Source organism: Ceratotherium simum, chromosome 27, assembly GCF_057802395.1.
Source record: "Ceratotherium simum simum isolate JZ-2026a chromosome 27, ASM5780239v1, whole genome shotgun sequence".
In the NCBI taxonomy this organism is placed as follows: domain Eukaryota; kingdom Metazoa; phylum Chordata; class Mammalia; order Perissodactyla; family Rhinocerotidae; genus Ceratotherium; species Ceratotherium simum.
In genome coordinates this window covers 4,394,379-4,417,388 of record NC_141926.1, presented here as the reverse complement: position 1 = coordinate 4,417,388, position 23,010 = coordinate 4,394,379, and the positions used below count along the sequence as shown (strand labels likewise).

Sequence of the window (23,010 nt, the reverse complement as noted above, 5' to 3'; positions counted from 1 at the left end):
GGTCCATCAAGGACCATCAAGCAAGGTTGTGTACTGATCGGTTGATCAGAGGCCCTCAGGAAACTGATCTGAATTTCCCCCAATCGCAGTGGTTCAGGATTTGCTAATCCAGTGTTGATGACTTTATAGAACAGAACGCCAGTGAATACTGAGAACCGACTATTTATATTCTCAATATATAGAGTGAATATCTTATGAATATAATGAGTAAGTATATATTCCTCAGGATCCACTCTCATTACAGATGCAGCCGTACTTCTCTGGGCGGAGTGAAGAAGGGGCTTTTATCCATGAGACCAAGAGGACATGAGGACAAGAGGAGCTGACAGTCCCCTCTGTCCAGACTCTCCTGGGAGGAGCTCCATTTAGTGGGGGCCCATTATGCACCAAGCAGCTCACAGACATTATTTTTAATTCCCTCCATAACCCTCTTAGGGATGTAATGATTATCCATATTTTAAAAACAGAGAACCTGAAAATCTGAGAGATAAGAGACCCTCCCCAAGGGCACACACCTGGGATATCAACCCACAAGTGCACTGTGATGTCTCCTGAGGTTCCCTCTGCCAAAGAGCCGGCCAACCCTCTCTTGTAACTGCTTCTCAAAGCACCTTCATTACCTGAACCGGCCAGGTTCAGCTCCCGATGGGGACGACCGCTGCTGGGCCCTCTGCACCAAGCCTCGTCCTCCTGCCCGTCAGCAACGTCCCTGCCAGAGCCCTGCGGTGACAGTGAGTGCCTCTGGAGGGAGACAAGGAGATGACTCATCAGAGGAGGAAAGAGAGGGAGAAGGAGACAAGACAGAGAGAGACTACTGAAGAGAGAGAAGGAGAAAGAAAGGTTGGTCTTTCTGATGGGGGTGGGTTTGAATGTCACCACCTGTTGCTTCAGGGGCAGGACCCTCCAGTGGCCCACCCAAAGAAGGAGGAAAGGGAACAATACAAACCACCTTGGGTTGCCATGCCATTAACTGTAACCAACAGCATTGAGCAAGCAGGAGTAATGATATTTGAAACAGGTTAAAATGGCCTAAGAACCCCAAGCCCATGGCTGTGGCAATGCCACTGAAATTGCCTAAGAATCTATACTCAATTATCAGAAGGGCAACATCAGCTCAGTAATAGGTGCATTCGTGCATCAAAGGAAATTCTAAAGGAGGAAGTGGGATTGGGGGGGCAGGAGAAGAGAATTCCTGGGGAAGAGCGCCATCATTCCTGCACCCAGAGATTTGTGCCAGGTGGCCTACACACAGCCTGAGAACAAGAGGCATGAAGCCAAGAGCTCCTACCAAACCCAGCAGGCAAGATGGCCACATACAACATCATTCCGGGAGCAGAACCTCCAAACTCTGGGTCCAGGAGTGTTGGTACAAATAATTCACGTGGCTCCTGGTACCAGGGCCCGTCGTGGCTTTGCCTTTGGTGTGGCTGGGCCTGGCTGACTCAGGAACATGTCAACTCCACTGTGAGGACACACGGAAAGGGACACAGCGCTCTGTGATGAATACATGCACAAACACCAAGAGTGTGTCCCCACTGGCCGTTGGGCTTGAGTGTTTCAGAGCCCCCGTGTTCCAACAAGAGCCATTGTTTATTGAGCTTATGAGTGTGTTGAGCAAGATAAAGATGCAACTGTGACTTGAGGCCATATGCAGCCCCCTTCTCAAAGTAGGAGTCCTGAGAGGTGATGTGGGGCCAAATCTCTTCCTCCAAGAGAGACTTTTTAAAATTTCCACCTTTCAATGCAAAGCCAGTGCCACTGGTCCCTCCCCCACCCTGGAATGAGAGGCCCTGGATTTCCAAGGTGACGGGTGGACCATTGGGTGACACATTTGCTAAGCTAGTGGGCTCGGGCTGGAGGAGGGAGAAGTTGTAGAAAGACTGGCCTAATGTCATCCACCCAATACTCCCACCCAGGGCTAAAGAATGCCAACACCCCTTCCCATAGATGCAGAAAATATCTTTCATACAACAACCTTCCCACACGCTGGTACAGCCTTGAAGGAAGCTGTCAGCTTCCTCTTTGGAACAGCTTCAAATTGCAAGCCTGTTACTGCAGCCGCCCTCGGGCAGAGGGTCGAAAACACAGAAGCAAAGAGCTGGGAGAGCATTCTGAGCTAACCCAGCCAAGCCCCTCCCAACCCGCGTTAGGAACAGACGATGGGCTGTCTTGCATGCATTTCACATCAGGTGGTCTGTGATGCGTTTGATAAAAGTGGAGCAATTCTGTAATTGCACTGAAATTATATGTTACTCCAAGAGGTTTTTATGGCTAGTCATTTGAGTTTTTATACAAATGCTTGGGTATGGGTGTTGTAGCGTGACTGTAGATTCTGAAATTCACTTACATGCAGTACTTTATTGCTGCTGGAGTAGCCTGAACATACTAGATGAATTGTTGCTCTTAGAGTAAATGAAAGAGTATTAAAATTACACACACACTCACACACGGATACAAACACTCTCACACGTGTGCGAGCGAGCACACACACACACATAGGCTACTATCGCCACCTCTGTGTCAATGAAGCCAAAATGAAATTTAGCAGATTTTAAGAGTTTTCTTTATTTGAAGAAATTGTATGTTAAACCATTGAAAAAGACAAAAAGCAGATTAGGAAAACTCAGGAATTCAGGAAGCGTGAAATCTGAAACCGATAAGACGGTGAGAATTCTTCTTCTGTTTCAGAACATCCAGGGAGCCTGGTGGGTCCTCTGAAGGCACTGCCCCTTAATAGTGACAGTCTGGAAATTGAAAATGTGAGACGGTTGGTGGGAGTGCCAGAGAGCAGAGGGAGCCTGAGCTGGGAGGCACGTGGGTTCCTGTGATAACAGGCCATCTGCCCGGTGCTCCTACTGAAGACAGAGCTGTCCACCTGGGACACCGTCCCCCATGGCTAGAGTACCCTCCGGGGGCCCATTCTCCCCCAACAACTGTCAATTGTCCAGGTAGACCCTTAGGTCACATGAAAAATCACTTGGAAATTTCTGAAAGTAAGGGCCATGCTCTTTGGAGGACCCTGATATCCTAAAATTGCTAAACAAAATCATCCTTTGAGCATTAGAGCACTCTTCCCATTTTTTGGGAAATGCCTAGTCTTTCCTTGATCTTGCCAAACTCAGTGCCAGGAGACACACTATAACTAAGGGGAAGGGGGAGAGGGACTGGCCCTCTGGGATGGCACTGCAGCAGGCCACTGCAGGCAGAACTTGTCACATGAGGTCACATGCGAGAGAACAGTGAGGTCCACCAGAGAAGGCACCACGCCTGCTTTGTTCTGGGCCCCATCCTGGCACCCAGCACAGCGATGGCATTTGGTAGCATCCCAAAGTGGTGGCTGAGTTGCAGTAAAGTGGGCAATGCCAGCAAACTGTGCCAGGACCCAGGGCTGTGGCTGAGAATGAGGTGCTTTTTACAACCATCACAAAAGACACCACAGGAGTGCTGGAGTCTTAAAAATTATTGAAAAGAAGCTGCCATTGTTGAGAACATTCTGGAATTGCCTTCGGAGCTGGTTTACAATAAATGTAGGTTCACACATCAGTCTACTTTGTCCCTGAAATGGCCACTCACTGGCTTCCGGGGTCCTGGCCTCGGGTGGCATTTAGGTATCACGTCCAGCTTAGGACTGGAGGCAGCTGCCCTCTCCCCTCCCCCAGTCCCCACCTTCCCCGAGAAATCCCCCAGGTCCAGGAACCAGATGGCGGGCTCGTCCTGTGGGGCATTACCTTCCACAGAGAGTGGGTAGAAACACCAGGGCACTTGACGGATGGTGTCGGAAAAGCAGCAATTCCGAGACGCACACTCCTCAGAACTGATGCCCGGGAAACCACAGTTCACGCGGGCCGAGACTTCCATGATGCACTCCTGGTTCTCTGGTCACGCGTCACCCGGATTTGGGAAAGGAACGACGTGGAGACTCAGTTAGACCAGCTAATTAACTCGAAGCTTCTATTCCCATCTTCCCACGAGAAGGCGGCTGGATTTACAGCCTCGGCGTATCATGAGGGACTTCTGGGACCGAAACACCAGGGACTGTTTAAATGTTGATGCCAGCGGTCGGCCACCCCTTCCTCCCCGCAGATGTCCCAAGTCAGAAAATCTGAAGGACTGGGTCTTGGGAAAATCATTTCGCCTCTCTGGACTCAATATTCCCCTCTGTAAAATGGAGGGGGAGGGCACTGTGCCATGATGAGAAAAGGCTGGTGAGCATCCTTTAAGGATGTAAAGCATTGGCCAAAGTATTGAAACCCAATAATATTTCCAACAGAGGGAGAGCCCGGCCAACAACCAACCTAACAACCAACCCAACGACCAGCTTAACGACCAACCTAACGAATGACCCAACGGCCAACCTAACAACCAACCCAATGACCAACCTAAGGAACGACCCAACGGCCCACCGTCAGCCTTGCTTCCTCAGAGCCCAGGGAGCCTCTGACTGCTCAACGCCGGGGGTGTGGGCGAGAGGCGTGAGTGCCATACACACGGGTGTGCTTCACACAGACACATTCTTCTGTGCACGGCTTGGGATTAACGACTTTCTATCTTGATTATATGCACTGATATAAAATTCATTCTCCAAAGATAAGCCTAGAAGTCTTAATTTCTTCACACTTGAGGTCTGATAGCAGTTCTGTTAATAATGTCCTATTAAATGCCTTTGTTTCCCCCTTAGAAGCTTCTTCAGAAGCCATACTTTTAGAGCTCAGAGGGGCCTGAGAGTTGTTTTCTCTTCAACTCAGTAGAATGGATGGGTTCTCACAAATGTCTGCGGAAAGCGCAAACAGCTGACCCCCAGGGCTCCGGGTGTGGACACTGGCTGGGGGCACGTTTTCTCCTCCCTTGTGGCTGGCCTGGGCGGTGTCTACGAGCACCGTGAAGCGGGTGCCGGGTGGCCGACCAGGGGCCCAGGAAGAGAGTCCGGTGCCCCTGCAGGTTACCTTGCTTCGGGAGGGGATCGAAACACCAGGGGACGTTGCGGATGGTGGAGTCGAAGCAGCAGCCGTTGGAGAAGCAGTCGTCGCTGCTGATGCCCGGGAAGCCGCAGTTCGTCCTGTTCTTGGGGCTGATCCGTGAGCACTGACAGGCAGCTGTGAAAAGACCCTCAGTCACCCGCTTCCCCCACTCGCTCCCTGCCTGCTCTCAGGGGCACATTCAGGACACCTCCGTCGGTCCTGCTGCCACACGGAAACAGCCAAGTCTCACCTCACCTGTGTTTGAACTACGCAAGGTCCTTCTGAGGAACTGACAGGGCTTTGCTGAAATTATTTTATTAGTAAAAGAAAAAAGAAAAGCCTTCTAGAAGGAGGGTGGACCGATGGCCCCAGGCAAAGGTCAAGATGAATGATGAGCAAGATGAGAGGACCTCTCGCCCTGGCAGCTCGCCCACCAGCACCTGGGGTCATCCTGATCTTTTCCCGAAGGAAACCTTTCTTGGAGGTCTCATGGACCCCTGGGTATCCTTCCCGAATGGTGGGAAAGCCCGTGTGAATGTAAGCAGGAGCTGGCTGTGTGGCCAGCATCACAAATCTCAGGATGCCTTTTTCACTACCTCCCCTCTCAAGTTAACTCATCCTCCACCTTTTCATTGGAGGGAAACAAACGAGAATAGAGACACACCAAGGGGCGAGGGAGGCCCTGCAGAAAGCAAGGAACTTGCATGCCCTCCTTGCATTTGGGGGCACTAGAAGGTTCTCAGGGCTCGCTGGCCCAAATGCTCCCTTGCCCAGTTGAGGACACTGAGCTGCGGAGGGTTACTTACGGACATTCACTTACAAGGTTTCTCGGCCATGGCCAGAGCACACAGCCCCAGGACAAGGAGCCCTGCCAGGAGACGGATGCCTTGGGATCCCATGTCCACGCTCAGCTGCACCCCACGGTTGCCTGCAGAATGCACAGCTCCCACTGCCGGGGGGGTTTATAATCCTCTCTCTGTTTGCTCAGCAATCACAGGTAACCTTTCTCCCCCATGACACAACCCTTTTGATCCTTTGTTAGGAAAGGAGCTGAGATAGCTCGCCAGGAGGTCAAGCACAGACCAAGTGGCCATGATGTGCAGGTGAAGCTTCCGGGCCAGGGGTGCTGTGCTCCCTGCACGCCAGCGTGGCCTCCCCCTGCCCCGGGCAGGCAATGGTTGTGCCAGATTGCCGACGTGGAAAACTGGCCACATGCACCTCTGACGCTGGGCACTCACAGGGTCACACCCAGGAAGGGATAAGTCATGTATTTCTCCTGATAAAGTACATGCCTACCACAGGAATTTTGTAAAATATTGGGCTGAAGGCTACTGGGGAATATGGCCCTGCCAGCTGGAGGTATAGAAAGGACCCCTCCTCCAGGGCTGCACAGACACCTCTCTTAGCCCCTTGTCTGCATCTCCTTGTCTCCATCTTGGGAAGGAGGCTGCTCTCCATGGAGATGAGGCTGACTCGGTGAAAGGAGCAGCCTGGGGTGAGTGTAAATTAATAAGGTCATTTGAGCAAACCCCTGAAATTCCTTATTTTTTTTTCTTCCATGGAAACTGTCTGCATTCCCTAAAAGATGGCACCTGTAAACCCACCTATGCCCAGAGGTAAGATGCTCCAGGGAAGGGAGTCGGTGGATGGGGCAGAAGGAGAGGAGAGAAGCCAGAGGGAAGACCCCCACCTCCCTGCAATGGAGGAAAAAGGAAGATGTGGCAGGCAGCAGAGAGGAGATCGTAAATTCTCCACCGTCAGAGGACTTAACAAGAGATCGCCAATCTGTAAATCGTGGGTTGAGCAGCCAGGGACGCAAAGATGCATGGAACCTAAAACCCTGAGTCCTCAGGATCTAGAGAGTAGGGCTCCATGCTCCAGGGCTTCTGCCGGATCCAGCTCTAGCCCCTGCAGACTGGATCCCTGACTATCTACCCACTGAGCAACCACAGGGACGCCATCCTTTAAAAACCTTGAAAAGTCAACTTTCCCCATTCCATGTCCCTGTCCCTTAATCACCACCAAGACATAAGGACCCTGCATCACCCGTTCTCTCCCAAATTCTCATCCATACTCTCCTCCCCGCTTCCTCCACCTTGACCCGACTTTCCCCCGCCCCCATCCTGGCCCTTCCAGGATTCCCACTGAAACCACTGGATCCATGCCAAAGAGACTGCTCGTCATCCTTCACCCCTAATTCTCCCACCTCTCCTGGCCCTAACGGAAGCCTGCATCTTCCCTGAGAGGCTTCCCTTGCATCCACCTCAGGTGGAATGCTCAGGCCCCCACCCGGGGCACCAACCGCCTACACAGTGCTTTTGTGCTAATTAGAAAGAGGCTCATTGTCTTTAAGACAAGTAACTTCCACCTGTGGGGAAATCCTTATAATAGAGGTCTACAGTGTGATTGGCACCCTACCCGAATATGGAGCCACGCACACAGCATAGCCGCTACAGCGGTACTGGGCGGCCACACTCCCATAACATGAGCTCAGGCCGGGGGCGGGACATTGACCTTGCGCCCCAGTGTCTTCGCTCTCATGCAAAAACCATGCTCCTTGGAGACGCAGGCTTTGAACTGTCCCACTCTCGATGCCCCTGCCCTGCTGTCGCCTACTGTCCTTCGGCCTGTCTCCTTTGTTAAGGGTTTTAGCGCTGAGTTCACTGTATTCCCCGTCACACCGAGACTTAGCAACATTCAGCCCTCCGGTGGAAGTCTCATTGAAATTCGTAGTTGCTCAGGTTTTTATTCCTCCTTATCTCTAGAAACTTCCATTCCTACCCTTCTTGTGCCACTTCCTCCCGTGACTGCACTCAGAACTCATGCCCCACCTCAGAAAGAGGACCTCCAGATGTGTCTTCTGTTCAGGATGTCCTAAGCTTCTAACATCCTCTGCTACTCCCACCACACTTCTCTCTAACTCCTGGAGCTCTCTAATCCCTTAAGCCCTCTGCTTTCCCTCCGTGAGCACCGTCGTCTCTACCCTTCCCTCCTTCTGCAGCCTGGTTTCCACGGTCCCCAGTCCGTCCACTCTTCCCACTTCTGTGTTCATCAGGTGCACGCATTTGTCTACCGTCTCCAGGCCCACCCACCTGCTGAGCGTGTCTGAGGCATGCCATCGATGGCTGCCGCGGCACAAGCATGGTCTCAGGTCCATCCCGGTCCTCAGTGGTATTGCAATTCTTTGTGGCTATCCCTCTCCACCCCCTTCTCACTTCCATTCTGCACCCTTCAGGCGTGATGCTGTCTATCAACAGAAGTCAACAGGGGCAACTCCCTCAAATATCACCCACGTGGACGGTGCTTCTGTTATGGAGTAACTGGTACCAGATGACCCCTCCTACCATAAGTCACTCTAAAACTATATGAAATAACTATTTGCAGATGTTGAGCAACAGGCAGTGCTGGACGGAGAGGGAAGCACTGTGGGGAGTCCCCCGACCGCCCTTGTTTTCTGCCTGGGGATACTGTTGGGGTGACAGCACACAAAGAGAGGCTGCACAGAGCATGGCAGGCTCCCTGGGCTGAGGAGACGGGGGCTGGAATTGGAAGCCACTGAGGCAGTGGGTTTTCAGGGTACAGGACCAGAGAAGAGGGAGCTCAGAAATATGAATGGGGGTCTCCCTTGGGTTTTAGTCAAATACTAAGCTGCCTGTGCTCACAAGGCAGAAACAGCTACTGAGTTAAAACAGCCGCTGAGGAGACTGAACGGAACAACTGTGGGGGCTGTCACAGGGCTGGAGTAAGCTGAGTCCTGATCAGCCAGAGGGGAGAAGACTTGTTGGCCACTCAAGCATTCAGTAGGAACACAGAGGCCATGCCTTGTCTAAGTCAGGTTGGGCTGCCAACACAAAATACGACAGACTGGGGTGCTTAACCAATAGAAATTTATTTTCTCACAGTTCTGGAGGCTGGAAGTCCAAGATCAGGGCATAGAATGGTTTGTTTCTCTTGAGAGCTCTCTTCCCGGCCTGCAGATGGCGACCTTCTCACTGTGTCTCCACATGGTGGAGAAAGAGAGCTCTTGTGTCTCTTCTTATAAGCAAGTGGATCCCACCGTGAGGGCCCCACTTTCATGACCTCATCTAACCCTAATCACCTCCCAAAGGCCCCACCTCCAAATACCACCACATTGGGGGTTAGGGTTTCAACATATGAATTTTAGAGGGGCACAAACAGTCCATAATACGCTTTAAGAGTAGGCTTGATCTAGTTCTGGAATAAAGGCACTTTGTACCCATTCTAGCAAAACTTTAAAACAAATCTTGAAGGGATCAAGTTAATTTGCAAGTAAGTTGACCGCCTAACAGAACAAAATTCATCATTTTGTTAAGGAAGACAACAAAATACAGACGTATAACATAGCATTCATGATGTTCAACACAAAATTAACAGTTACTAGACATGAGAAGAAGCAGAAAAACGTGACCCATAATCATTAGAAAAATTGGTGAATAAAAAGACCCAGAAGCAGTGTAACATGTTCATATATTTAAAGACAAATATAAAACTATAATGAGAGAACCAAAAAAAAAAAATCTGAATAGAGAAATGGAAACTAAAAATGAACCAAGTGGAAATTCTAGACATGAAAAATACAATACCTGAAATGAGAAAGTCACTGTATGGGCTTTGGATTAGATACGGGAGAAGAAATGGCTGGTTTATTTGAAGCCAATGCAGTATAAACTCTCTAAAGTGAAGCATAGAGAGAAAAGAGCCTGCAAAAAATGAAAAGAACCTCAATGACCCATGAGACGGTGTCAAGTAGTCTAAGGTACATGTGATTGGTGCACCAGGAGGAGAGGAGAGAAGACGTATTTGAAGAAATCACAGACAATTTTTTTGCAAACTTGAGAAATATAAACTCACATATCCTAGAAGCTCAACAAACTCCAAGCAAGATAAATACAAAGAAAACCATGTCAAGGCACAGCATGAGCAAATTGTTGAATGTAACTGATTAAAAATATTCTTATAGCTGCTGAAGAAAAGCCACAGTGTATACAGAGAGCATAATAAGAATTATGTGTGACTTCTCATCTGAAACTCTGCAAGCCAGAAGGCAATAGAATGATGATTTTAAAGAGCTAAAAGGAAAAGAAAACCTTGTCAAGTCAGAATTCTATGCTCAGTGAAAACAACCTTCAAAAATAAGTGCAAACTTATTTTAAAAAACAGCTTTAATTTTTTATAGCAGTTCTAGGTTCACAGCAAAATTGAGCAGAAGGTACAGAGATTTCAAAATTCTTTTTTTTTTCTTTGGCAAACCAAAATGGAGAGAGTCTGTCACTTACAAACCTGTTCTCCAAAGAATTTTAGAGGAAATTCTTCAGGCTGAATTTGTAGCAGTCCTGGGCTGCGGGGTATGTGTTCTCCAGGTGGCTACAGCCAGTTTCCACCCGGTAGGGGGCTTTATTCACTTATGCTTGGCCTCTGTAAGCATTTGTGTTTACAACCCATTCTGGTCCTCGTGATTTCTCATTTGGTTAGCTACGACTGTCTCCTAACTAGTTGCTTAGCCACAAACAGTTTTGTTCCCATCCAGACAAAATTCTAGTGCCTTAGCTATCTTTACAAAATGAAAATCTATATAGGTCGCTCCCCTGACGCTCCCTCACTCCTCATGGCCTGTAGGGTAGAGACCAGACTCCTGAGTAGGAAAAGGAAGACCCTTGATGAGCTGGACCGCACTCACCCCTCCGTCCTCTTCTATTGCTCGGTCTCCCTCCTACTGTAAGCATCTTGCACTTCTCTAAACACAACCTCATCTTTGTCCCTGTGTCCCCCTTCTCTCTGCAATACTCTTCCTCCGTTCTTTGCCTTGCTAACTCCTGTCCATCCATCACCTCTTAACTCAGGAGTCACTTCTTCCAGGAAGGCTTCCTTTACTGCTCTCAGAGTGAAGACAGGTGCCCTTCACCCTCCCCCAAGCACCCTTTGTTCACCTGATTCAAACACATTCAAAAAATGTAGCCACACCTACATTTTAAGTGAATTTTTACTTTTCTGGTTCCTTTATTAATTGTACCAAAGATGACAGCTAACACTTATGCAGGCTAACCTTGCACCAGGCAATCTTCTGAGGATTTTACTGGCTACATCTGATCTAATCCTTACAACAATCCAAAAGAAGGGCTAAAATTATCACCCCCATTGTATAGTCTGTATGGGTATAATAGTTGGCCCAAATAACACAGCAAGTAAGCATAGGGTGAGATCCAGAGCTGGACCTATGCTTCATTCATTTTGTATCCCCAGAACCTAACCCAGCGTCCGCACAAAGTGAACTCACTTAATGAGGGTGGTGGAGTGGAGACGTGGATTACCTGTACTCCAGGAGCTGGGGAATAGGAATTTGCCACTGAGTCTTGCCCATTACCCAAATTACCTTTGGGAATTCATTAAGTAATATCTAGACATGGATATATGCAAATAAGTAAAGCAAGCCTCTTCATGTCTCCTAATCACAGTTTCCTCATCTGTAAAAGGAGAGGTGGAATGAGGGCTTTTAAATGCTCTTCAAGCTCTCGCATGCCCCCTAAAAGCTTAGTAGGTTGCTATCTCATTTTTACACTATCATCAGGGGAAAAAGTATTTTTATTTCCAACATTTCCACATCTGGTGTCCCTAGATGTAGCAGGGGGTGCTGAACCACATACGAATTCAGTTTCCCTCCCCAGCTTTCCAGGTTTCTGGAGTTTGACTGTGCTGATCAACAGAGTGGGTAGATGATAGAATCTTTTGTAAAGCTCAGGACTAGATTTACCTACATAATAAAGAACATGGCCAAAGCTAAGGGAAGAAATAAACAATGATCCAACGCTGATGAGAATTTTGACACAGAGTTTGGGAGGGAATGAAATTAGAGATGTCTTGATGAGTTATATTTGGGGGATATAATTGAACGGACATAAATTTTAGCATTTTTCAATGTGTTGTGCAATGTAATTCCTCCTTGCACTTCTTTGAGAGACTTGAGTCAAGATTTAAATTATTTAAAGATGTTTCTTTTGTATCTGAGTGGGTGCTGGCCAATCTTCAGACTCAAAAATATTTAAGCCATTTAGGTTACCACATGTCGAGGAAAAATGATATATCACAGTAGGAGTTGGCAAACAAGGTCCTGTGGGCTCATTGCCTGTTTCTTAAATAAAACTTTATTAAAACACAGCCATGCCCATTTGTTTGCATATTGTCTACGGCTACTGTCAAGCTATGACGGCAGAGTTGATTAGTGGTGACAGAGACTGTATGGCCCACAAAATCTAAAATATTTACTATCTGGCCCTTTAAGAAAAAAATCTGGGACCAGCCCCGTGGCTTAGCGGTTAAGTGTGCGCGCTCCACTACTGGGGGCCCGGGTGTGGATCCCGGGCGCGCACCGACGCACTGCTTCCCCGGCCATGCTGAGGCAGTGTCCCACATACAGCAACTAGCAGGATGTGCAACTATGACATACAACTATCTACTGGGGCTTTGGAGAAAAAGGCGGGAAAAAAAAAGGGAGGAAGATTAGCAATAGATGTTAGCTCAGGGCAGATCTTCCTCACCAAAAAAAAAAAAGAAAAAAATCTTCATATCCCTGTATTACAGTGTTAAAACTCTCTAAAAATAAATTCAAAAAAATAAAGGTAGAAGAAAATATTTGCATTTTATTTTATTTATAAATGAAATGTTATAGAAATAGGCCTCAATGCTTTTTTCCCCCTTCTGTAATCTGGTCTAGAAAATGATATATTTAGTACACTGACTGTCGGGAGACAATTCTCTGTGAGTCTCTCACATTTCTGCATGTCTTGTGAAAGAGGCACTAACTGTTCCTATGGTATGGAACCATAATTAAGACTCAGTGTTGAGTGCTGCCTTGACATCTGCGAAGTTGAGAGGGCCTCGAATGGCCCAATCACAATCTCCCCTCCCCACTCTGCTCCCACAGAGGAGCACCCCCCACCAAAGAATCCTCTTTATCAAGGGACAAGGCACAAAGGACCAGGCTTATCCCTGAGTAGCGAATTTCAGTTCCCTGCTGGCCCACAGAATTATTCAAACAAGCCAATTACATCCTCCTACAGGAACCAGGGAGCACCCCATCCTCTTGATGCTACAGCCCACAGCCCCTGCTTGTTCCCTCTGTCCCAGAGTACAGCCCCCATGTGGCCCTGCATGGCCTGTGGTGTCCTCCTGTCCAGGCTGTAAGTATATGAGACTCACAGACTGCTGTTGAGCTCAGCTGTCCAGTGATGGGCCGTACGTGTTTAGCCATCTTCATAACCCTGGCTGGAAATCCCTCCCTCACCAATGTGAGGAACAGGAGGCCATCAAAACAGTCCTTTCTCCCCGGCTATCTTGTCAAGGATGTTGGTGCAGCAAACAACCATGGAAGATAGACATGGTGTCTCCCTCTGGAGCAGAGGGTAGGCAAGCTTACTTCCTTTTAAAAGATTGGAGTTCCTTAAGAGGTCAGGGTTCCTCTCCTGTAATGCAACCCACTCTGTGTGCTGGCATCCATCTGAGCTCATCAATGCCACCCCAGGAGGACTTGGGGGCAAAAGGAACCAACGCAAATGTGCTGATGCTCATGCTGCCTGCTGTACCATGAGTAATAAAGTCCTTTATCTCTGACCCAGGAGTCTCCTGTCTCCTGCTAGCGTCCACAAAACTATTAGCTTGAAAGTAGGGTTAACTCTCAGCCCTTCCGAATTTTCGACACTGATGAACTAGATCAGATTAAATATAGAAAATCCCTTCGATTTTGCCTTTAGAATAGATGATCCCTACTTATTAGGTTCACTCAACCTCATTATCCCAAGTACATATAGAGGTACGTGTGGTTTTGCCTAATTTAATGTTTGCTACCCCCAAAATGTCCAGCTCAGGGCAATATAAAGATTGAGAGGAACAATTAAGAAATAGCTTTAAAATAATACTATTTATCCTTCTGTTACTAACTATAATCTTCTCTCGGCTGCGACCTTTACATGGGTGACTGTTTCCTAATAGCCATTGACATTTGGATCAAATATCCAACTATTTCCTAACAGCCATTGATGTTTTCTATCAGCCTCACAAGCCTTGAATATTTCCACAAACCGTCCCTCCCCACACTTACAAAGAAAGGCGAGGGAGTTTTCTTAAGCTAACAACATCCTTCCCAATGACCCTACAAATAGGATCTTAAGCCACAACTTGGCTTCAAGAATTGGTTCCTGGTCTGGTCCTTAGTTCAACATTTTCTGAACAGAATCCTGTTGTTGTGCAGGAAGTTCCCCTGAAGCAATGGTAACCTCCAGGTGCACTACCAGCCACAGAGCAGAAAGGTTCATGGATCAAATTAAGGTGCTCGAGCCACAGAGTTTAAGTCAATCTATGACACGTGGTGAAAATTGAGGGGCAGGAGAAGCAGTAGGTTAACACTTCACATGGGGTGCAGATGGGTGGAAGGACCACACACCTGGATCCTGGGTCATGAGATAGTCATATGTCCTGTCCTGCTCTCGGCCTTTCCCATCAATGCCAGGTAACAAGGACCAGAATTGGGGTTTGAGCAAGAGGCCAGGACATGGATGGTGTCTGGGACCACCAGCCACTCAGGCTTCATTGGAGAGACTCAGGGCATGCACTGCTGGCCCAGCTGTAGCCCACAGTGACCCACAGAGCAGCCATGCTGTTAGTCTGTGTTTCCAGGCTGACACATGGGGCCCGAACTGGGCATGACAGGGGTCACGGATGGGTGCCTGATATAGAGATGACAGAGCTGTCAGCCTGGGCATGCACGGTCTGCTTCTTATGGCTTGACCTTTCCATTGTCTCCTATCTCTAATAACATTTCTCCTTATTCCATCCTCTTTATCACATAACACATCCTACAGGTTACCAATTCGCCGTCTACTTTTAACACAGCTTACGAATGTCACCCACATCTCACAGGCTGCAAGTTTGCCCACTATCTGTAATTGACTCATTTTCAGTTCCACATGTTTTCTTACCAACTATAGCACAACTGACTAGTCTCAAATAATAGCAAACAATCCTGATGCCCGCCCTGCGGTAATTTTCATCAATTAGGGCTCCTTGATTGAAAGTAACAGACACCAACTCTTTTGGGCTGAATTGTGTCTCCTTCAAATTCATGCATTGAAGTTCTAACCCCTAGTACCCCTAGTACCTAAGGTCCAAATGTGACCTTATTTGGAGGGAAGGTCTTTAGGAAGGTAATTAAGTTAAAATGAAGCCAAGAGGGCTGGCCTTAATCCAATCTGTCGGTGTCCTTATGAGAAGAGGAGACTAGGACACAGACACACACGGAGGGACGACCATGTGAGGACACAGGGAGAAGATGGCCGTCTACAAGCCAAGGAGAGAGGCCTCAGAGGAGCTAACCCTGTAGACACCTTGATCCCAGACTTCCAGCCTCCAGAACTGTGAGAGAATAGAAGCCTGTTGTTTAAGTCCCCGTAGTCTGTGGTGTCTTGCTGTGGCAGCCCCAGCTGACGAAGACACCAACCCCAGCTGAAGAAGAAGGGGGAGGAGGCGATTATAATGGCCTTAGGGTGTCACTGGAACCCTAGGGCAGCAGCACAGCCAGCCTCAGGGGTCAGGACTTGCTCCCACCTTCCCCTGGGCCCCTCTCTGCACATCTGCCCATTCACCTCCCTGCTCCTCAGGCTGTGTAGACAGCTGTGCTCACTCACGGCTCCTCCATTACACACATCCCAAGTCCATTCCAGGGCTGATGCAGACACAACTCTCTCCCACACCAGTCATCTACCTAGAAAACCCCTGATGTCCCCCCCAAAACGTGAATCTCTCCCCATGAGAGCCTTCCTGAACTTTCATCTGAAGCTCTTCAAAGACATGGAAAGTTCTCTGAGTTGGTGGTTTCCAGGCAGGTGGGAAAAGGGCAGCGTGTAGGATGTTACAGACAGTTTTGCCAGTGTCTGGTATTGAACGGGCCAGATTAGCATTTGTTTCACGTCTGGTAAAACCAAGAAAACTTTAAACTGCCATATCACTCCATTGGCTTGTTCTGAGGTAGAACGCCTATTTCTAAAAATAAAAATAGAAAACATAAAAATTTCCACTACCAAACAATAGATTCAAATCCTAAAGTGATAAGTGTGGCTTTCCCTGCCCCGGCAGATATCCAGTGGTTTTGAGGTGCATGAGGGCGCTTGCCCCCAAATGAACTCTGCCACGGGTACCCCCAGCCTGGTTTCCCCAAGGTTGGAGGGAGGGGACATGCTCGGGCCCTTTAAGAGCTCTGTGTGTGTGTGTGTGTGTGTGTGTCTGTGTGTGTGCTCTTGTGTGGGACACATTCCCCAAACTGTTAAATGCTCCTCATGTCTTAGCAGCGGAGCTGTTCTTGTTAAGGCCCTTCATCGCCACAGCTCACCTTTCCCCCACCACCCTCCTAGATGCTTCAAGGACTCCGCAGTGGCCCCAAGAAGTGGTCCACGGCTCTCTTAAGACATACCGTCAATTCTGCTCCCCTGTCCCCCACTGCCCTCGCCCATGGGTTCATGGCTGTAGAGAGGCTCGGGGTGGGTGGGGTGGGAGACAAAATGCCTGGTCCAGGTTCCCGGGAAGCCCCGAGTCCCTCCCCAGGGGCAGCTGCAATCACCCTGTGGGGCGTGGGCGGGGGACCCACAAGGAGGGGTTGCTGGAAGTGGAGGTCGGCCCTGGGCAGGTGGTGATCATGTCAGTATATCCGGGCGGTGAGGAGGAAATGGTTCTCTCACTGGGGCCTTTCTCTGTTCTGTCCCCAACCCTCCTCCTCTCACATCTCACCCCCACACTGGCTCTGAACATGAGAAGGAGGTGGTACGTCACCCAGTGCCCTCTGTCCGCTCAGCCCCGGCTCCCGCATCCACATGTGCCCCAGGTCTCATCGCACACAGAACTCAGCAGCTCCCCCTACCCCCCAAGTGAGCACTGTAGGGCCCCTGGAGATGTTCTGGGGCAGCCCAAGGAGGGACAGTGCAGGGCCTGGTCCCAAGTCCTGCTGAGGCATTTTGGTTTTCCAGAGCCCTCCAGCCAGGCTTCCACCAGCCTTTATTCTCTGTCAGGTTTCCCCCACACGGCACTCCACCTCAGGCGTTTTCTCTCCCCTCCCATCTGTTGCATTTCACTGCTGGGATTCTTACAGATTTCTGCAATTTTCTGGAAGGACAGTGTGGCAGAGACCAGGCCAAATCCTCTTTCACACCCCATCTCCTGGTCCCGTGCAGGGTGCAGAAGGACACGCGTCTCTTCCAGGCTGAGGCAGGAACGCTCCTGCACAAGTCCCCAGTCTCTCTTCCCCATCCTGGTGAGCCCAGAGGCCGGGTGTCCAGATGGTGGAGCCACAAGATCACGCATCCACGCACCCTGGAGGTGGACACGGGAGGAGGTGGACCATCAATTGTGGACCGTGGATCTCGGACTCCTTTCTGTGTAACATGACAGGAGGGAGGAGCTGAAGCCACTAGCCCTCAATCCATTCACTCCCTTCACTGGGCAGGTATCCAGAGAAACGAAAGGAGGGCAGGGGACCCACCTAATCAGCCTCCTTGTCACCTGGCCTCGGGGCCACAGCCTGATGCATTTGCCAGGAGGTAGGCACCTCACTGCTGGATGCTCCCTGGCCACAGGAGGTCTCAGAGTCGAGGAGCCCCAGTCTATGCGTCTTGGTTCCCTGGAAAGTGTCACTTCACCCACACAGCTCCCTGGGTGAGAAGATGGAGCTGTCTCACAATTAAACTCTCCTGCTGTGTGAGCCCCACTAGGGACCTCATCTGTGTTTTAGAGCCACAGGGCACGTGTGACACCGGCAGGAACAATATGGGGGCTTACCCTTGTGCCCCAGACCCCTCTTGGCCTTCTCTAGAATGCATCCTTGAAATTATTCATAAACCTCGATTCTGGAGGATCTTTGCCAGTCTGATCCGTGTGTCTGCTCACTTGGGCGTGCGATTACGGTCAGCTCTCCTAGCCACTGGTTTCGCATCCGTGGATTCGACAAATCAGCACACCTGGGAGGAGGAATGTCGGGAGCAATGGGCGCGCTTAGCTGAGCTCCCTGGAGTAAGGGTGACTGCCCTGCCCGGATGGGGGTGCCCCTTCCTCATTCTCAGCAGCGCTGTGGGGGCCAGAGTCACCTAAGTCTGCTCAGTCCAGCACCACCGGCTGGGGTGGGACTCCGTTCAATTCCGGGGTGTAGTTGTCAGGTCCAATTGGCTCCCTGTTCTTCTATCTTGCCTGTGTCAGTAATAAGGTGAGACTGTGGCCTCTGTATCCCCCCTCCCTTTTGTTCTATTTTCCAGTTCAGAGCTCAGGTGGGGAGCCGGGCAGACTTCCTCAAGGTCTCAACTCGTGCCCTGCTCTGCACTGTTTTTATATGAACACTTTCAGACATTTTGCTGTGGGTTTTATCTCCTACGCTAGTCTCCGTTTGGGGTAACTAAAGAAATTGAAAAGTAGTTTTTGTTACATGGCAGCTGGGGCATCCACAAGGAATATTTAAAGATCATCAGTAGCGTTTGGTGCCTATTTGCATGGTTTGACAAGAGTGTGGCTTCGAGTTGCTTCTGGAAGACTTTACAATCTAATGGCCTCATGCATCCACATGACTGCTAATATCCACCACGTCAACTTAATCAACGCTGTTGCCCCTTCATTCTCTCACCTACCCCTCACATCTCCCCTGAGATAGTGTGAGTTAATGTATAATCCACAACAAGGAACCAGAGGTGAAAATACAGCATTTCTCTTTCCAAGGAAGGAAAATCGTTTGTATTTTTAAAAAGAACTAAGAGCACAGAGTAACATTCATCTCTTTTAATTTTTAGGTCAATTCTGAGTACAAGGAATCAGAGCAGCCAATCCATGTAGTGAGCCGAGGCGCAGACACAGAGGGATCCTGAAGTGTCTGGCCAGGGACCCGGCTGAGCTCCCGGCCGCTGGGCGGAGGGCCGTTCTACCTTGAGATGCGATTTCCAGCAGAAGAGCATCTAAAATTGGCACTCATCTACAAGGGTGAGGTGTGGGGGAGAAGAGATGGGTTAGTGAGAGTATTTTCTTTCACTTTTAAATAATTACAGAGAATTTGACTCCAAAGTATCAAGGAAAAAAATTCTTTAGAAAACGTGGACTATCTTCGTATTTTAATTGCCCTTCCTCCACTCCCGCCCCAAGCGAGTGACTGAGCGTTAGTGCAGAAAAGCCAGGAATAAATAGGGTTCCTCGCCAAACGGTCATCAGCCCTGCCTTTCCAACTCCAGACCTGAATGCAGCCCCATTTAGGCTACACCACTCTTCACAGCCACCCCGTGGCCGTTATTCTGGGTGCAAACATAGCTGGCAAAGCAGAGCAGGATCCTGGGGTCCCGTGCGGTTTTTCCTCACTGATTCTACGTCTCCAAACCCCACAGTGTTGCCATGGCCATACCTTCTGCGGAGTCATCGACGGCCACGGGATAGAAGCACCACGGGACTCCACGGGTCGTGCTGTTGAAACAGCAGCCTTTACTTTTACACTCTGCAGCCGTGATACCGGAAAAACCACAGTTTACTCTTGCGTGGTCGGCCACTATACACGTCTCTGAAAGCGTACGGGGCAAGAGGTGAAGGGGAGTCGAGGGCTGAATTCCTCACGGTTATTATCCACAGTCCAGTGCCGCTTCCGGCTCCAATTAAATCAGCAACCAGCTGGCACCACTGATGTAGCCCCAGGGCTCAGGGCACAAGACGGAGACCCTGTGCTCATTTCCTGATGCGAAAACTCTTAAGTTCGGGGACTACGCAAGTTACCTGGGATTTGCAAACTTTGCACTTGCCTAGATAATTTATTGATTCACTCATCAATTTCAACAAACAATTAATAAACTTTATTCACTCAATCAATAAATATTGAGTATCTTTTGTGTGTGCTAGAAACAGGAGTGAGCACAGCAGAAAGAGACAGTGAAGTTCCCTCAGGGGTCAAGTTCACTCCAGGTCCTGGGCCAGCTGATGGGAACCCAGAAATTAAAACTAGAGAGTTTGTTGGTAAGAAGCTAACAGTCTGCTGGAGGAGAAAGCCAAGTGAATGTACAACACAGCACCGTGGGACCATCTCAGTGCGCTGATGGCAAACACAGAAGAGACAAGCGACAGCAAGGCTGGACAAAGCAAGGAGGGCCTCCTGTAGGAGGGGGTTGACCAGGTGAGAATGAGGCCATGGGTCTTCTAAGCAGAGGGAGCAGCGTGTTCAAAGGCGGTGGAGAGAGAGAGCAAGATGCATTCAAGGAGGCATAAGTCCATTTGCAGGTAAGAGGGAGAGATTGGTGTGGGCGTGGTATGGGGAGAGCCAGGCTGAGGGCTAGGGCGGACGATTTCAGCCTGAGAGCAAAGGCAGCCACTCAACAGCTTTAACCAGGGGAGTGATGAAATCGACCCAAAGTGGAGAACACGCTGAGGAGATGGGGCCAGCTAGCAGGCTCCCACACCATCTAGAAGCGGGCTCAGAGTCTAGGGCTCTGAGAAGGCAAACTGGTGGTGGACAGGTTGAGGCAGGTAATAGAAGAGTCTGGAACCCCTTCCTGTCTCCAACATGGGATGGGGGATACAGGAGGGTGAGGAGCTCTGTTCGACCACATGGACTCGGAGATGCTCAGGAACGTATGCCGTCAGCTGGGGCTCAGGAGAGATGCCTGGCTGTGCAGGAGCTCCGTCCTCTTCCGGATCAGAGTCTGTCCCTGCGTACAGAGCAGGAAGAGAAGAAGGACGAGGAGCGAGGCCTTGGGAGCATTGATAGTAAAGGGACAAAGAGGGAAGGAGCCTGAACAGAAGAGGCAGGCGAGTCAGAGAGGCAGGAGGACTGAGATTCAGGCCAGAGGTGGTCACGGGCAGGCCTTGACCTGGGCATTGGCCTCTCTGAAATACATAGTCCATCCAAAGACAGATAGATGTGGGACACTCTTTTCCTAGACCGAGAGGGCAGGATGCCCACTTTTGTTCCTTCGTGAAACCCAGCAAAGCGTTCTAATGCTGAGCCCATGGCATGAGCTGCTCTCTGTGGTGTCTGTTTTCACATCTGCGGATTGCCTCTAGCTTTGTTTGAAGAAAGGGTTCCATGGCTTTGCAGGAAAGATCCGGATCCATCTCCCGCTGGCTGGGTGGCCTCTGCGGGGACAACAGCCTCCCAGGGTGTGGCCCCCCCACTGTAGAGCAAAGGTGATCATTGTCCACGCTGAAGGGTGAGTGTGCAGGTCAAGAGGAGCTGCGTGTGTAGTGCTTGGACAATAGTTCTCGTGTCCTTCCCTCCCTGAGGGAGATGGGGGCGCTTGCTGGGTAACCCAACCCCCTCCCAGCTGGTGTTCCTGAGCAGGAATTAAAGACTTCCCAGGGTTCTGTCCACGACAGGGTTCATCTTGCCCATCCATTTACTGTCACATGATGGAACTAAATGGAAAGTGTTTCCATTTGGGAGCTATACTCGTAATGAGAGCTTTCTAGATGTCTGTTGTGACAAGATCACTGACGCTGCGAGATCCTTAGAGAAGGGTTGAGCCTTGGGCCAGAGGGCAGGGGCCAGCGGCCGACTGTGTGAGTGGGCTGTCCTGGACTGGTGTGAGGGGGCCCAGTGCCAGGCTCCAAGGGGCCAGGATGCATAGCCTCATGGAGCCAGACAGTGCAGTGGGCAGAGCTGGGGAGCAGAACAAGGGTGGAACGGAGGACGCGACAGGCCTGGGGGCAGCCACACGCGGACCACGCTCCCTTCATCCCCACAGCAGAGCCGTGTCTTCTTCCAAGTTTTGAAACCCATGTCCCTCCTCCTTGCCTTAGGCTGTGGGGGCCTTCCGAGCCGCTTCCTGAGGCCTTCCTCCTCCCCTCCCTCCCCCGCACACCTCATTTTTTGTTCCTTCATAATGAGGTCCTTGGAAGGTGTCCAAAGATACATGGAAACCACCTTTTTATCTCCCTTCTCCTCAAATCTTTATGGAAATTCTTGTTTTGAAAACTTTGAAAAATCCTTTTCCCACCCCCCTCGCTTTAAAACTGTATCTAACAAAAATAAATAACATTTATTTAGCACTTCGTAGCCAGCAAAGCACTTTTCACAAACATTGTCTCTTGACAACCCTCTAAGGCAGATGACTGATCCCACTGTGCAGATGAAGGAGACATGAACAATTCAAAGGCAGCAGTACTGCTGTCCCTCCTTAATTCTCCCCTTTGGTGACACCCATGGACTAGGTGTTGATGGACATGCATAATGGGACAGGTGGTTTGGGCTCCACAGAGCATGGAGGTCAGGAGAACCCATGGAACCTACTGGAGCTGTTCTCAGAGGACACTCATCCACAGAATAGGCATCTGGATGTCTGTGTGGGTGCTGAGTGGGTCCACACCCTGGGGTAGAGTTTGGCTTGGACATTTGGAAGAGCTAATCTCATACTCCACATCAAACTGCTCTTTGAAATATGAAACTTAAGGGCAGTCAATACTGGAGGACAGCAGCCGACCCAGGAATCTACTTTCCCACAGCGATTCTCATAGGTCTCATTGGCCTTTTGCCCCGATGCTATTCTCCATCTGTTTTTGCCTTCCAAAAACTTTCAAGAGCCAAGAAGAGTGTCTGGCACAAAACACTGCTTGGCTCAAAAACATGTATTGTGAAACAAGCCTCCCAGGGAGGCTAACCTCTGCCCAGTTGCCCGCCGTGAAGCAGGAAGAGGGCTGACTTACCGTCCTGGTCCTGCGCGAGGGTGCTGAGGGCCAGCGAGAAGACCGTGACCAGGATGCAGATGGCCTTGGGCTCCATGGCGGCTGGGACCTCCTCCTCTCTGCTCCAAAGGAGACTACAAGTCCAGGATGAGAATCTGTCCGAGCCCTCGATTTTATATCACAAGCTCTGTTTGCTTAAAGAGTGGTAGATGACATTTGCCTAAGGAGGTCCTGCCATCCTCCGTTCTAAGCAATCTCCGCTGAGTAAAAGGTGTTTCCTCAACGTAAGCAATCCAAATCCACGAGCTTGCTGATAGAGGAAAATGCCGTGTGACTGTGCCCCGGGTCCTAACCTTATGGGAGA

General features: G+C 49.8%; 2 protein-coding genes across 2 annotated transcripts; both read right to left on the bottom strand.

Annotated features, from left to right (window-relative positions):
- Positions 1-222: 222 nt before the first annotated feature.
- TFF2 (trefoil factor 2) lies at positions 223-5,857 on the bottom strand. Its single transcript, XM_087417854.1, has 5 exons — positions 5,779-5,857; positions 4,944-5,093; positions 3,667-3,875; positions 621-741; positions 223-260 (listed from the first exon to the last, which is right to left on the bottom strand). Exons 1-5 carry the CDS (start codon positions 5,855-5,857, stop codon positions 223-225), a joined length of 597 nt encoding a protein of 198 aa, XP_087273980.1.
- A 9,548-nt stretch (positions 5,858-15,405) lies between these two features.
- Positions 15,406-22,743, bottom strand: TFF1 (trefoil factor 1). The gene is made up of 3 exons (XM_087417853.1): positions 22,668-22,743; positions 19,387-19,539; positions 15,406-15,470 (listed from the first exon to the last, which is right to left on the bottom strand). Exons 1-3 carry the CDS (start codon positions 22,741-22,743, stop codon positions 15,406-15,408), a joined length of 294 nt encoding a protein of 97 aa, XP_087273979.1.
- Positions 22,744-23,010: the final 267 nt, after the last annotated feature.

Excerpts from the sequence above, each read along its gene's own strand:
- TFF2 (XM_087417854.1), bottom strand. The coding sequence starts at position 5,857 with ATGGGATCCCAAGGCATCCGTCTCCTGGCAGGGCTCCTTGTCCTGGGG. Across the intron at positions 5,094-5,778 it reads GGCCATGGCCGAGAAACCTT|CTGCCTGTCAGTGCTCACGG; the intron begins GTAAGTGAATGT and ends GTCTTTTCACAG. Across the intron at positions 261-620 it reads GCTGAACCTGGCCGGTTCAG|AGAAGTACGGCTGCATCTGT; the intron begins GTAATGAAGGTG and ends CACTCCGCCCAG.
- TFF1 (XM_087417853.1), bottom strand. The coding sequence starts at position 22,743 with ATGGAGCCCAAGGCCATCTGCATCCTGGTCACGGTCTTCTCGCTGGCC. Across the intron at positions 19,540-22,667 it reads CCTCGCGCAGGACCAGGACG|AGACGTGTATAGTGGCCGAC; the intron begins GTAAGTCAGCCC and ends GTACGCTTTCAG. Across the intron at positions 15,471-19,386 it reads CGTCGATGACTCCGCAGAAG|CTGGGGTTGGTGTCTTCGTC; the intron begins GTATGGCCATGG and ends CTTCTTCTTCAG.